The sequence below is a fragment of the Trichosurus vulpecula genome, chromosome 4 (assembly GCF_011100635.1).
Source record: "Trichosurus vulpecula isolate mTriVul1 chromosome 4, mTriVul1.pri, whole genome shotgun sequence".
Lineage (NCBI taxonomy): Eukaryota > Metazoa > Chordata > Mammalia > Diprotodontia > Phalangeridae > Trichosurus > Trichosurus vulpecula.
In genome coordinates, this window is record NC_050576.1 from 196,726,148 (window position 1) to 196,738,449 (window position 12,302).

Genomic DNA, 12,302 nt, shown 5'->3' on the forward strand with positions numbered 1-12,302 from the left:
GGTAAAAAGAAAGAAAAGAATCAATAAAATATTTTTTTTAAAACATTTTAAAATAACTGATGTACAGCTCAAACATTGCACATACAAAATGTAAAATGACCAAGCAGAAGACTTCCAGCACACTGTTAAATCCTGAGTAGAGAATCTGTGAGAAAACATGGATCAGGATTATATAGAATGACAACTTAGTGATGGTTTGCAGTCTGTGCCAATGAAAAGAAGTACTCACATCAGTGAAATCACAGATCCATTGAAGGAGTGAAGGCCTTCTGCTGATCAATGCAGGATACAGACTTGTGTAAGACATTACCCTTGCCATCAAGGCAAGGTCTAGTAGAGAAGGGAAGGCAAATATATAAATATTTACAATATAAGGCAGTAGGTGATAAAACTGTCAATTCATTATAAAACACCATAGGCATTCAGACAGTAGAGTCATTCTGCCTGGGATGATCATGGAAAGTTTCATATAAGAAAGCATCAGAGTTAGACCTTGAGAAGGGAATAGGTTATCTACAGGTAGTGAGATAGGGTTGGCTCATGTGAGCCTCACACTTTAACCCCAGGAGAGCCTAGGAGAAACAGCAAAAGGTTTTTTGAGCTTTTATTTCCAGTCAGGGACTTTCACTTTTTCCAATACATGCTGTGGCTTGCAGAGAGCCAGCTACTATCTGATAGGCGTCGGGCCAGGGGTTATTGTACACAGGCCAACATCTGTGGACAGGAAAAGGAAGTCTCCCTAAACCAATGTCTATCAGAGGAAGTTAATGGAAAAACTAAGAGCTGGCAAGATTACCCCAGAGTGTTTTCAGTTTTGTGTTTATCTTAACTTCAGAAACTGTAGGAGCTAGTTAGAAGTGTACAAGCCGTCAAGAGCTAGTGAGGAAGGGGATGAAAATAGGACAGAGTGAATAGTGTAGGTTAGAGGGCCATTATGATGCTCAACTGATATTCATTAATCATAGTGGTAAGCCTCAGCTGGATACTACAAACCAAAAGAGAATTCTCAATAGAAATCTCTCTCTAGCTCTTAGGAAGCAAAACCAGTCATGTAGCTTGTAGTCTCTCCAGGCTCCTTCAAGCTTGTATTTTCCATAGCATACCACCTAGGCCTTAGTGCCAGAGGTCCTGGTTTGTCATTACCAAAAATTAAGAGACAAGGCTTTCTCCAAAAGCAGGACATGCCTTGAAATTTCTCACTGGGACCCTAGACCATCCAGCTCACAAGGAAGAAGCCTAGTTGTCAAATTGCCATCTACCTATAATCCAGAGAGGGTCTTGTCAGTCCATCACAGTACACATTCCTGCTCCAAATCACCCTGTTGTCAAGCCTCTCAGGAGAATCCTCCCTAGGACTCTGAGGTACCTCATTAGGGAGCTGAGTCAGTGTTACTCTGCCAGTAACAAGCATAAAGTGAATCTGGAGAGGAAAGGGTGGGCCTGAGTCTGCACCCAGAGAAGACAGTACCATGGAAAGAGTGCTGTCCTAGGTGTCACAGGAACTGGCCACTCACTGCCTGGGCAACCACAGGCCAGTCACATTTAACCTCGTTGAGTTTCATTTTCCTCAGCTTAAAAAGAAGGGGATTGGGCTAAATAAAGTTCCTTCCAGCTCTAAATCTATTATCCTTATCAGTAGTCATTTTGCCATTAACTCTCAATCAACAAGCATTCATTAAGAGCTCAGAATATTACATACCTGGTATTGTGCTGGGTTTAAGGGCTAACTATACAGTGAAAGAAACTATTGCTGTCCTTGGGAAGCTTACTTTCTACCTGGGGAGACAACAAGTACATCTGTAAGTAGATACAGAATAAATATAAAGATAATATTTGTAAACGAGGCGGTTTGGAGGTGGGAAGCTCTCCCAAAGCAGTTGAAGGTGATCAAGAAAGGCTTTGTATAGATCGATAGTGCTTGAGCTACATTATAAAGGAAAAGAAGGATTCTGGGAGGCAGAGGGAGTGCATTCTAGGGCCAGAGAATGGTAGGTGGAAAGACGTGGAGACGAGAGGTGGAATGTCACGTGAAGAACAGAGAAAGCCAGCTTGGCTGAATCCTAAGTTTTGGTGGAGGAGTAATGTACAGTGAGGTGGTAAAAACAGATTGGAGCCAGATTATACAGGGCTTTAAAAGCTAAACAGGACTGTAGACACTATAAAATATTTGGGAGTCTACCTGCCAAGACAAACCCAGGGCCTATATGAACACAATTAGGAAACACTTCTCACACAGATAAAGTCAGATCTAAATAAACAGAATAACATCAGTTGCTCATGGTTAGGCTGAACTAATATAATAAAAATGACAATTTTACCTCAATTTACTTATTCGGTGCCATACCAATCGAACTACCAAAAAATTATTTTATAGAGCTGGATAAAATAATAACGAAATTCATCTGGAAGAACAAAAAGGCCAGAATATCAAGGGAATTAATGAAAAGAAATGCTAGGGAAGGTGGCCTAGCCATACCAGATATCAGACTGAACTATAAAGCAAGCAGTCATCAAAACTATTTGGTACTGGCTAAGAAACAGAGTGGTAGATCAGTGGAATAGATTACGTACACAAGACGCAGAAGTCAACAACTGTAGCAATCTACTCTCTGATAAACCCAAAGAATCCAGCTTCTGGGCTTATAGTTCACTATTCCACCAAAACTTCTGGGAAAATTGGAAAATGGTAGGGCAGAAACTGGGCATAGACCAATATCTTACACCATATACCAAAATAAAGTCAAAATGGGTTCATGATTTAGGAATAAAGGCTGATACTATCAGCAATTTGGGAGAGCAGGGAATAGTTTACCTATCAGATCTATGGGAAAGGGAAGAATTCATGACCCAACAAGAGATAGAGAGTATTACAAAATGCAAAATGGATAATTTTGATTATGTTAAACTGAAAAATTTTTGTATAAACAAAGCCAATGCAACAAAGATTAGAAGAGGGAAGCAGAAAATTGGGAGAAAATCTTTACAACCAATGTCTCTGATAAAGGCCTCATATCTAAAATATACAGTGAACTGAGCCAAAATTTATAGGAATAAAAGCCATTCCCCAATTGAGAAATGGTCAAAGGATATGAACAGGCAGTTTTCAGAGGAAGAAATTAAAGATATCTATAGGCATATGAAAAAAATGCTCTAAATCACTATTGATCAGAGATGCAAATCAAAACAACTCTTAGGTACCACATCTCTCCTCTCAGATTGGCTAACATGACAAAATAGGAAAATGATAAATGCTGGAGAAGATGTGGGAAAATTGGAACATTAATACATTGTTGGTGGAGTTGTGAACAGATCCAGCCATTTTGGAGAGTAATTTGGAACTATGCCCAAAGGGCTATAAAAATGTGCATACCCTTTGACCCAGCAATACCACTCCTAGAGCTGTATCCCAAAGAGATCACACAAGTGGAAAAGGGACTTATGTGTATAAAAATATTTATAACTGCTCTTTTTGTGGTGGCAAAGAATTGGAAATCAAGGGGATGCCCATCAATTGGGGAATGGCTGAACAAATTGTGGCATATGAACATAATGGAATACTATTGTGCTATAAGAAATAGAGAAGATACAGACTTCATAATAGCCTGGAAAGACCTACATGATATGATGCTGAGTGAGAGGAGCAGAACCAGGAGAACACTGAACACAACCACAGTCATATTGCTTCTGTGATGACTGACTTTGACAGACTTGGCTCTCCTCAGCAATGCAAGGCTCAAAGACAGCTCCAAAGGACTCATAATGGAAAAAGCTAGCTACATCCATAGAAAGAACTGTGGAGTCTAAATGCAGACTGAGGCAAACTATTTGCTCTCTCTTTTTTTTCTCTTCTGTTTTGGTTTTGTTTCTTCTCTCTCATGATTCATTCTATTGGTCATAATTCTTCTTTGCAACTTGACTTGTGTAAATAAGTTTAATGTGAAGGTTTATGTAGAATCTATACCAGACTGCATGCCATTTGCGGGGGAAGGGAAGAAAATTTGAAACTCAAGAACATGTAGAACTAAGTGTTGTAAACTAAAAATAAAAAATCTGATTAAAAAATAAAAATAAAGGCCAAACAGGAGTTTACATTTTATCTTAGAGACAACAGAAAGCTACTGGATTTGATTGAGTAGGGAAGAGATGTGATCAGATCTGAGCTTAGGGAAAATCCCTTTGGTAGTAGTGTGGAGAACATATTGGAGTGAAGGGAAATTTGAGGCCAGAAGACCAATTAGAAGTCTGTTGCAGTAGTCTGAGTAAGAAATGATAAGAGACTGGATCAAGTTGTGGCTATGTGAATAGAAGCAACAGATGGGAAGGTGGAAACGAGTCAAATCAGTAAGCATTTATTAAGTGCTTGCTGTGTTCCAGGCACTGTGCTAAGTGCTGGAGAGAAAAAGGAAAACAAACAATCTCTGCTTTCAGGGACTCACAGTGTAATGGGGGAGACAACATGAAAACAGCTATGTACAAACTGTGTGTGTGTGTGTGTGAGAGAGAGAGAGAGAGAGATTTATAGGTAATAAATTGGAGGTAATCTCCAATGGAAGGCACTAGCATTAAGGGGGCTCAGGAAAGGCTTCTTGTAGAATATTGGATTTTAGCTAAGATTTTGAAGTAAGCCAGGAGGCAGAGATGAGGAAGGAAAGCATTCTAGACATGAGGAACAACCAGTGAAAATGCATGGAGTCAAGAGATGGAAGTGTCTTAATCAAAGAAGGTGGGGGAAGGGAATAATCATTTATATAGCATTTACTATGTCAGGCTCTGTGCTAAATGATTTTTACAAATATTAGCCCGTTTGCTCTTCATAATAATAGATGATATTTGTTATTTTCCCTACTTTGACAGTTAAGGAAACTGAGGCAAACAAAGGCAAAGTGATTTGCCCAGGATCACACAGATAGTGAATGCCTGAGGCTGGCTTTGAACTCAAGTCTTACTGAGTCCAGGCCCAGTGCTCTCTCGACTGTGCCATCTAGTTACCTCAAGGCTAATGTCACTGGATTAAAGAGCACATGAAAGGAAATAAGGCATAAGAAGACTGAAGAAGGTAGGAAACGGTCAGGTTATGAAGGGATTAAAAGACAGTCAAAGCATGCTATTGCAGTAGTTCAGCTGTGCAGTGAGGAGGGCCTGTACCAGGGTGGTGGCAACATCAAAGGAGAGAAGGGGGTGCACATGACAGATGTCACAAAGGAGAAATCAACAGAACTTGAAAACAGAGCAAGGAGTCAAGGATGATCCTGAGATTGAGGGCCTGGGTGACTGGGAGGATGGGGATTTACTCAACAGTAGTAGGACACTCAGGAAGAGGGGAGCCTTTGGGAGGAAAGAAAACCAGTTTTGGAGACGTTGGGTTTAAGATGTCTATGGGACATCAAGTTTGAGGTGTCTATTAGGCACTTGGCGATGTGAGACTGTAGGTCAGGAAAAAGGTAAGGGCTAGACATACAGATCTGAGTCGTATGTGTGGAGATGATGGTTGAATCCATAGGAACCAATGAAATCATCAAGTGAAATAGTATAGAGGGAGAAGAGAAAAGGGCCCAGGATAGAGTCTTGGGGGACCTGCACTATTACTGGATATGATGTGGATGAAGACACAGGAATTGTCAGATAGGTAGAATGAGAATCTGGAGAGAACAGTGTCACAAAACCCTGAAGAAGAAAGCATCCAGGGATAGAGTGTGATCACCAGTATCAGAAGCCACAGAGAGGTCAAGAAGGATGAGGCCTGGAGGCAACTAGGTGGCACAGTGAGTAGAGCACTGGCCCTGGAGTCAGGAGGACCTGAGTTCAAATGCGGTCCCAGACACTTTACACACTTACTAGCTGTGTGACCTTGGGCAAGTCACTTAACCCCAATTGCCCTGCCTTCCCCCCTCAAAAAAAAAAGGATGAGGCCTGAGAAAGGCCATTAGATTTGGCGATCAAGAGATCATTACTAATGTGGTTTTGGTTGAATGATGAGTCTGGTAGCCAGATTACAGAGAGTTAAAAAGAGAGGGGGAGTGGAGGTAAAGATATCCTTCTCAAGGACTTTGGCCACAAAAAGGAGGAGAAATATAGAATGATAGCTAGCAGAGATTGTCAAATGATAAAAGGGTTTTTTGAGGATGAGGTGTAGGTAGGGGCATATTTGTAAACAGTATACAAACAGCCAGTAGTGAAGGAGAGATAGAAAATGAGTGAGAAATTGGGGATGATTAAGGGGGAGAGGGAATAAAAGAGAGTGAAGAGTCCATGTGCAGGGGTAGGGAACCTTCAGCCTCGAGGCCACATGTGGCCCCCTAGGTGCGCAAGTTTGGCCCTTTGAATCCAGACTTCACAGAACAAATCCCCTTAACAAAAAGATTTGTTCTATAAAACTTAGACTCAAAGGGCTGCACTTGAGGACCTAGAGGGTCACATGTGGTCTCGAGGCCCCAGGTTCCCCATCTCTAGTCCAGGGTAGTCCTATGAGTATAAATCTAGGAAACAGGAAGAGTGGAGGTGACTTCAAGAGAACTGTTGAAGTTTAGAACAGAGGATTGACTTGGGGGGAAAGGTAATAGGTTCAGATTTGGACATACTGAGTTTCAGTTGTCTATGGAATGTTTAGTTTTTAAAGTTCAATAGATAGCTGGCCAAGAGAGGAGACTAGATACATAGATGTCGTACTCATCTATAGAGATAATAATTAAACCCATGGAAGCTAATTGTCACCAAAAGAGAGGAGAGCCCAGGAGAGAGCCGTGGGAAGCTTTCATTTAGGGGGTATATGATGATCCAAAGCAAAACCAAACTGAAGTAAGAGAAACTTGAGAAGTTGTGGTTAGAGACAGGAGGAGATACAGGAGAGATCAGTATCATAAAAATCCAAAGAGAAAAAAGTATCCTGGAGGAGAGGAGAGGGTGGTCAACAGTGTCACATGCAGCAGACAGGTTGAGAAGGATGAGAACTGAGAAAAGACCATCAGATTTGGCATCTAATAGATCACTGGAAGAAAAGCTTTGGAGTAGAATCTGTGGGGACTGAGATAGGGAATCAATTAGCACAGAATAAAAGGACTTGTTTGCTTAAGCAAGTGCCTAGTTGAAACTGGTTAACATGACTTTTTAATGAGACTAGTCAGGCATGACTATGATACTTCCTCTGGCTCTATTCAGCAGCAGGTGCTTAGGACAAAAGGCAGATGGGAGCAGTAATTCAGAGCTGAGGTTCGGTAAGGAATAAATAGCAATAGGACCAGGGGAAGAGGAATTCCCCTTCAGGGTAAACGGGCAAACTCTCTTCTTCTATCAATGAAAATTGTAACGAAATTTCTGCTATTACTTGCAAAGTCCTAAACTGGTCATTTTTTCTAGGCTCTTTCTGAGGGAGAAGAGGATAGTGTCAGTTTAGGAATTATGTTGTGCTCAAAAGATTTGAATGATTCAAGTGAAAAGGAGTAGGTAGTGAATTCTGGACCTTTTTTCAAACCCTAGCTTCTCATCTGAGTGACCTTGGTCAAGTCACTTCCCCTCTTTGGGCCTCTATTTATTTTATTTTCTTACATCAGTTTGATTTTAGTTTCCATGCTTTTTTGATGTTTTTATTCTATAGGTTTGGGAATTTTAGAAAATATTATCTAGTTTTGATCATCGATTAGAATTTGTTCACTAGAGTTTATTTTGGCATATCCCTCAGTTTGAGCTCTTATTTATACCATCTTTATCAATTGATTCATGTTTTTCTAGGATAGGACTTGTGATTTGCTTCTGAGAGCTGAGGTCCCAAAGGTTATATTGGGGGAAGCCATGGCAATATTTAGGGAAACCTGGGACTAGTTAAGAGATTTGTGCTGAAGTTTTTTTTTTTTAGTCTATGAAGCCATTGTAGTTCTTGTAACTTTGAGTATATATAAACCTTCTTCAGGGGTTGGAAACTCTGCAGTTGCGCCAGTACACACTTGTTCTTTTCCTGCTGCTCATTTCTTTGAACTTTTGTCAAAAGTTATTATCAAAAATACCTATCTTCTTTTTATGCTACAGGCTCCCAGAACCCTGGCCGAAGCTCACCTCCCCCAGGTTATGTGCCAGAACGTCAACAACGCATCGCAAGACAGGGATCTTACACCAGTATTAACAGTGAAGGGGAATTTATTCCAGAGACCAGTGAACAATGTGTGAGTATGAAAGTGTAGGAAACAAATAAGTGGGTAAAACCTCAGAGGCTGACTCAAGGGTAGAGCCTAAAATAAAACTGGGGGGGATGCCATCTGAAATCAGGTGGCTGATATAAAATGGAAATGATTTAAGGTCTAATAAAGGTGGATAAGACTTGCAGCCTGTTTCAGGCTGTCCTCTTGGGGTTGCTCAATGTTGATAGTGTCACCGTCATCCAAGTTCTGGTTCTCAATTTTTCAGATTCAGAATCTTGATTCTATTACTTTACTAAGCAATAATAAGGCTCCAGGGGACTGAGTCACAAATTCACAATATACTGATTTGTAAATCAGAAATTCAACTTCTTAATTTATAGAATGAGGGCCCCTTCCATTGAAGGTTTTCCAAGATGCTCTCTTCTTGGTTTCTAGCTATTAATAAAAAAATTAATAATCATAAGGTTGCTTATTGAATGTGGAATCAGGGCAAGGGAATTTTAACCAAGCAGTTATTAAGGGCCTACTCTGTGCCAGGCACTGTGCTAAGCTCTGGAGATGCAAAGACAAAAATGAAAGTTTCTGTTTTTAGGGAGCTTACATTCTATCAGAGGAGACTTACAGTCTAGCAGGGGAAATAGTAGGCACATAAACACATATAAAAGATATGAAAAAGAAATACGACATAAATTTTTGAAATGAGGACCAAACAACTGGGGACTTCATTTAGGTGTCCTTTAAACAGAGTTTTGAGGGAAACAAAAGCTTCGAAGAGGTAGTTACAAAGTAGAATTATTTCCAAGCATGGGGACGACCAGTGCAAAGGTATGGAGGTGAAGGATGGAGTGTCATGTGAGAAAAAACAAGAAGGGTTGTTTGACTGAACCTGTGTGGGAAGGAGGATAATGTATAATTACCTCCTATGAGGTTGGAAAGGTAGGTTAGGGCTAGATTGTAAAGGGCTTTAAAAGATAAAGAAGCTCCTGTTTGATCCTAGAGACAATAGGGAGCCACGGAAGTTTGCTAAAGAGGGGAATGATGTGGTCAGATTTGCACTTTAGGAAAACAATCATTCTGACAACTCTGGAGGATAGATTGGAGTAAAAAGAAATTCGAAGTTGGAAAATCAATCAAGAGACTACTATAGCAAATCAAAGCAAGAAGTAGTGAGGCTCTGAACAGGAGTAGTAGCCGTGAGTAGAGCAAAGGGGACATATGTGAGAGAAATTGCTGAGAATGTCAAGATTTATCAACTGATTAGATGTGTGAGATGAGTAGGAGTGAGGGTTTGAAGAGTGATGAGGTTGTAGATCTAGGTGATTAGAAGGATGGAGGGGCCCTTCTCAGAAAGGGAAATTTGGAAGAGAAGGTGGGTTTTGGGAGAGATAACGAGTTCAGTTTTGGACTTGTTAAGTTTTATATGCTTACTGAATATCCAATTTAAAATGTCCAGGCAATCAGTGGAACTGAGGAGAAAACCTCCAGCTGGATGTATAGATCTGAGAATTATATGCATAGAGATTATAAATGAACAAATACAACCTGATTAAATCACCAGGTGAGAAAGTGATGAGTAAAAAGTATTCAGCAAAGATACAGCATCAATACAATTTGACACAGTTTATCTGCATGTACTATGGAGATGTGCCGATGTCAAGAGAGGATCTCTTGACTATTCATGTGTTAGCTTTTGTACTTAGGCTACTAGGAATCTCTTTCAGAGGCACGAGAAAGTCTCTAGGATGATTTCAATAGCTTTCAAGGAAAAGCTAGTCAAGCACTTATAGGGTAGGAACTTAGGAAAAGAAGTTGTTAAGTGGGAGCAGATCACTTCAGTTATAGATAACTAGCATTGGTCATATTCCTTCTCTTTCTCCACCCTTCTTCTTGATAAACAAAAGTTTGGGTGAAGGGAAAAGAGAGTAAAAATGTAAGAGTATATGATGGAGGGAAAGACAGAATTAACAATCATAACAATGAACATAAAGGAATGAACTTAGAAAAATGAATGGATTAGGAAGCAGAATTAAACAATATGTTGTTTAAAAGCATCTGAGGTAGTTCAAAAAAAAAGATTCACTCAATTAAAATGAGAGGCATTATCTTTTAGATTAATTTTTAAAAGCAGGCATAGCAGTCATAATCTCATACAAAGCAAAACAAAAAATAGACATAGTTAAAAGAGCAGGCAAATTACATTATGTTTAAAGGCATGATAGATAACCAAATATCAGTATTTAATATATATTTACAGCATCTGAATACTTAAAAGAAAAATTTATCAAGCTACAGGAAGAAATAGATAATAAAATTACAATAGTGGGAGACTTCAGTGTGCCTCTTCCAGATAGAGCTAGACCTAACAAAAAGATAAGTGAGAAAAAATGTAAGGACCTGAATAGAATTCCAGAAAAGTTGGATATGATGGATCTCTCTGGTGATCATTAAATGGAAATAGAATAGGAGATCAGCTGTGCATGGCACCATTACAAAAATTGACCATTTGTTAAAGCATAAAAACAACTCATAAATGCAGAAAAGCACAAATATTAAACACATCCTTTTTTGACCAAAACACAATGAATATTATAAGCAATTAAAGACATTTGAAGAAAAGATTCAGATGTTATTTTATATGAAATAATTTAATTCCTTAGAATCAGTGGATCAAAGGAAAAAAAATCATAGAAATGATACATGATTTCATCAAAGAAAATGGAAAGAAGATCACATTAAATCAGGGCTGCCCAACTTTAGGGTTTATCGAAACAATAGACAATATATTTTGATTTGCCATTTTAGTGAGAGCTCTGCAGTAGCTTAGCTTTGTTTACTAAAGCATTTATGTAAATTTCTATGCTTGTAAGCGGGCCACATAACTTGCACTGAGGCCACATTTTGTTCAGCCCTGAATTAAATCATAGGGTACAGCCAAACAAATCCTTAGGAAAAAAGTTAATCTTTAGATACTTTCATCAATAAAAGAAAAAAGACAGACTTAATAAATAAAAAACTAGAAAAGCAACAAATAAAAAAACCCCATCCAAGCAAAAAGCAGAAATTCAGAAGATCAAAGAAGAGAGGAACAAAACTGAAAAGAACAAAATTACCGAACTGATAAAACTAAGCTGCTTTTTTGGGGGGGTGGGGTTAATCGAATAAACTATTCACAAATCTGTTTTTTTAAAAAGAAAGTGAAAATTAAAATTATCAATATAAATAATTTAAAATTTCACAACAAATGAAGAGAAAATAAAGGAAATTTTTAGAAACCATTTTGTCCAGTTATATACCCCAAAAACTATTGACTTGAATGAAATGTGAGTATTTACAAGAACATATAATTCTCAGGTTAACTGAACCAGAAATGGAGAATTTAAATTAACCCAGTCTCGGGGGGAAAAAAAAAACAAATAGAACAAGCCATAACTGAAATCCTAAAGGGGGGAAAAACCTAGGACCAGATAGATTTACAAGTGAATTCTATCAGATGATCAAAGAACAGTTCCAATATTGCATATACTCCCTGACTTCTGCTTCTTGGTTTCCCTGGCTTCCTTCAAGATAGCTTCTGTAGGAAGCCTTTTCTGATCTTCACACCTCACCCCAATCAAAGTGCTAGGGACTTCCACTCTCAGATTACCTTTCATCTATTCCATAGATATCTTACCTAGTTTACCTAGTTATTTACACATTACCTCTGCCATTAGGAAGTAAGCTCCTTAAGGGTGGGGACAATTTTGTTGTCCTTCTTTGTATCCCTAAGCTCTTAGCACAGTTCCTGACACATGGTAATGGCTTAATAAATGCTTGTTGACTATCATTCTGTCTCTGTCTCTCCAGTTTTTCCCCCATTGCAATGTACCCTAAGAGCCAAATACCCAATCACTGTTATGCTATATGAGATCAACATTACATTGACCCTGCCTTCAGCATCCGTTCTTACAATTGTTTTCAATTTTTCACTGCATTAAATCTAAACGTTTGTGCCTGATTTAAGGCCCTTTTTGATACAGTTCCATAATAACTATCCAACCATATTTTGCTCTACCCCATAATGTGCAGCAATCATTTTTATCAGTTTTACCCTCTCTGCATTCCACAAACATATTATGTTGACTGTTTGCAAAAAGTGAAAGAGCCTTAAGGTATCCTAACAAATTCCATCTATGA

General features: G+C 38.9%; 1 protein-coding gene across 1 annotated transcript in view; it reads left to right on the forward strand.

Annotated features, from left to right (window-relative positions):
* MAP3K3 (mitogen-activated protein kinase kinase kinase 3) overlaps positions 1-12,302 on the forward strand; it is a 101,575-nt gene that overhangs the window by 57,610 nt on the left and 31,663 nt on the right. The window contains exon 8 of the mRNA XM_036756874.1: positions 8,020-8,153. Within this exon, the coding sequence (XP_036612769.1) occupies positions 8,020-8,153 (134 nt within the window). The remainder of the gene's footprint in view (positions 1-8,019; positions 8,154-12,302) is intronic.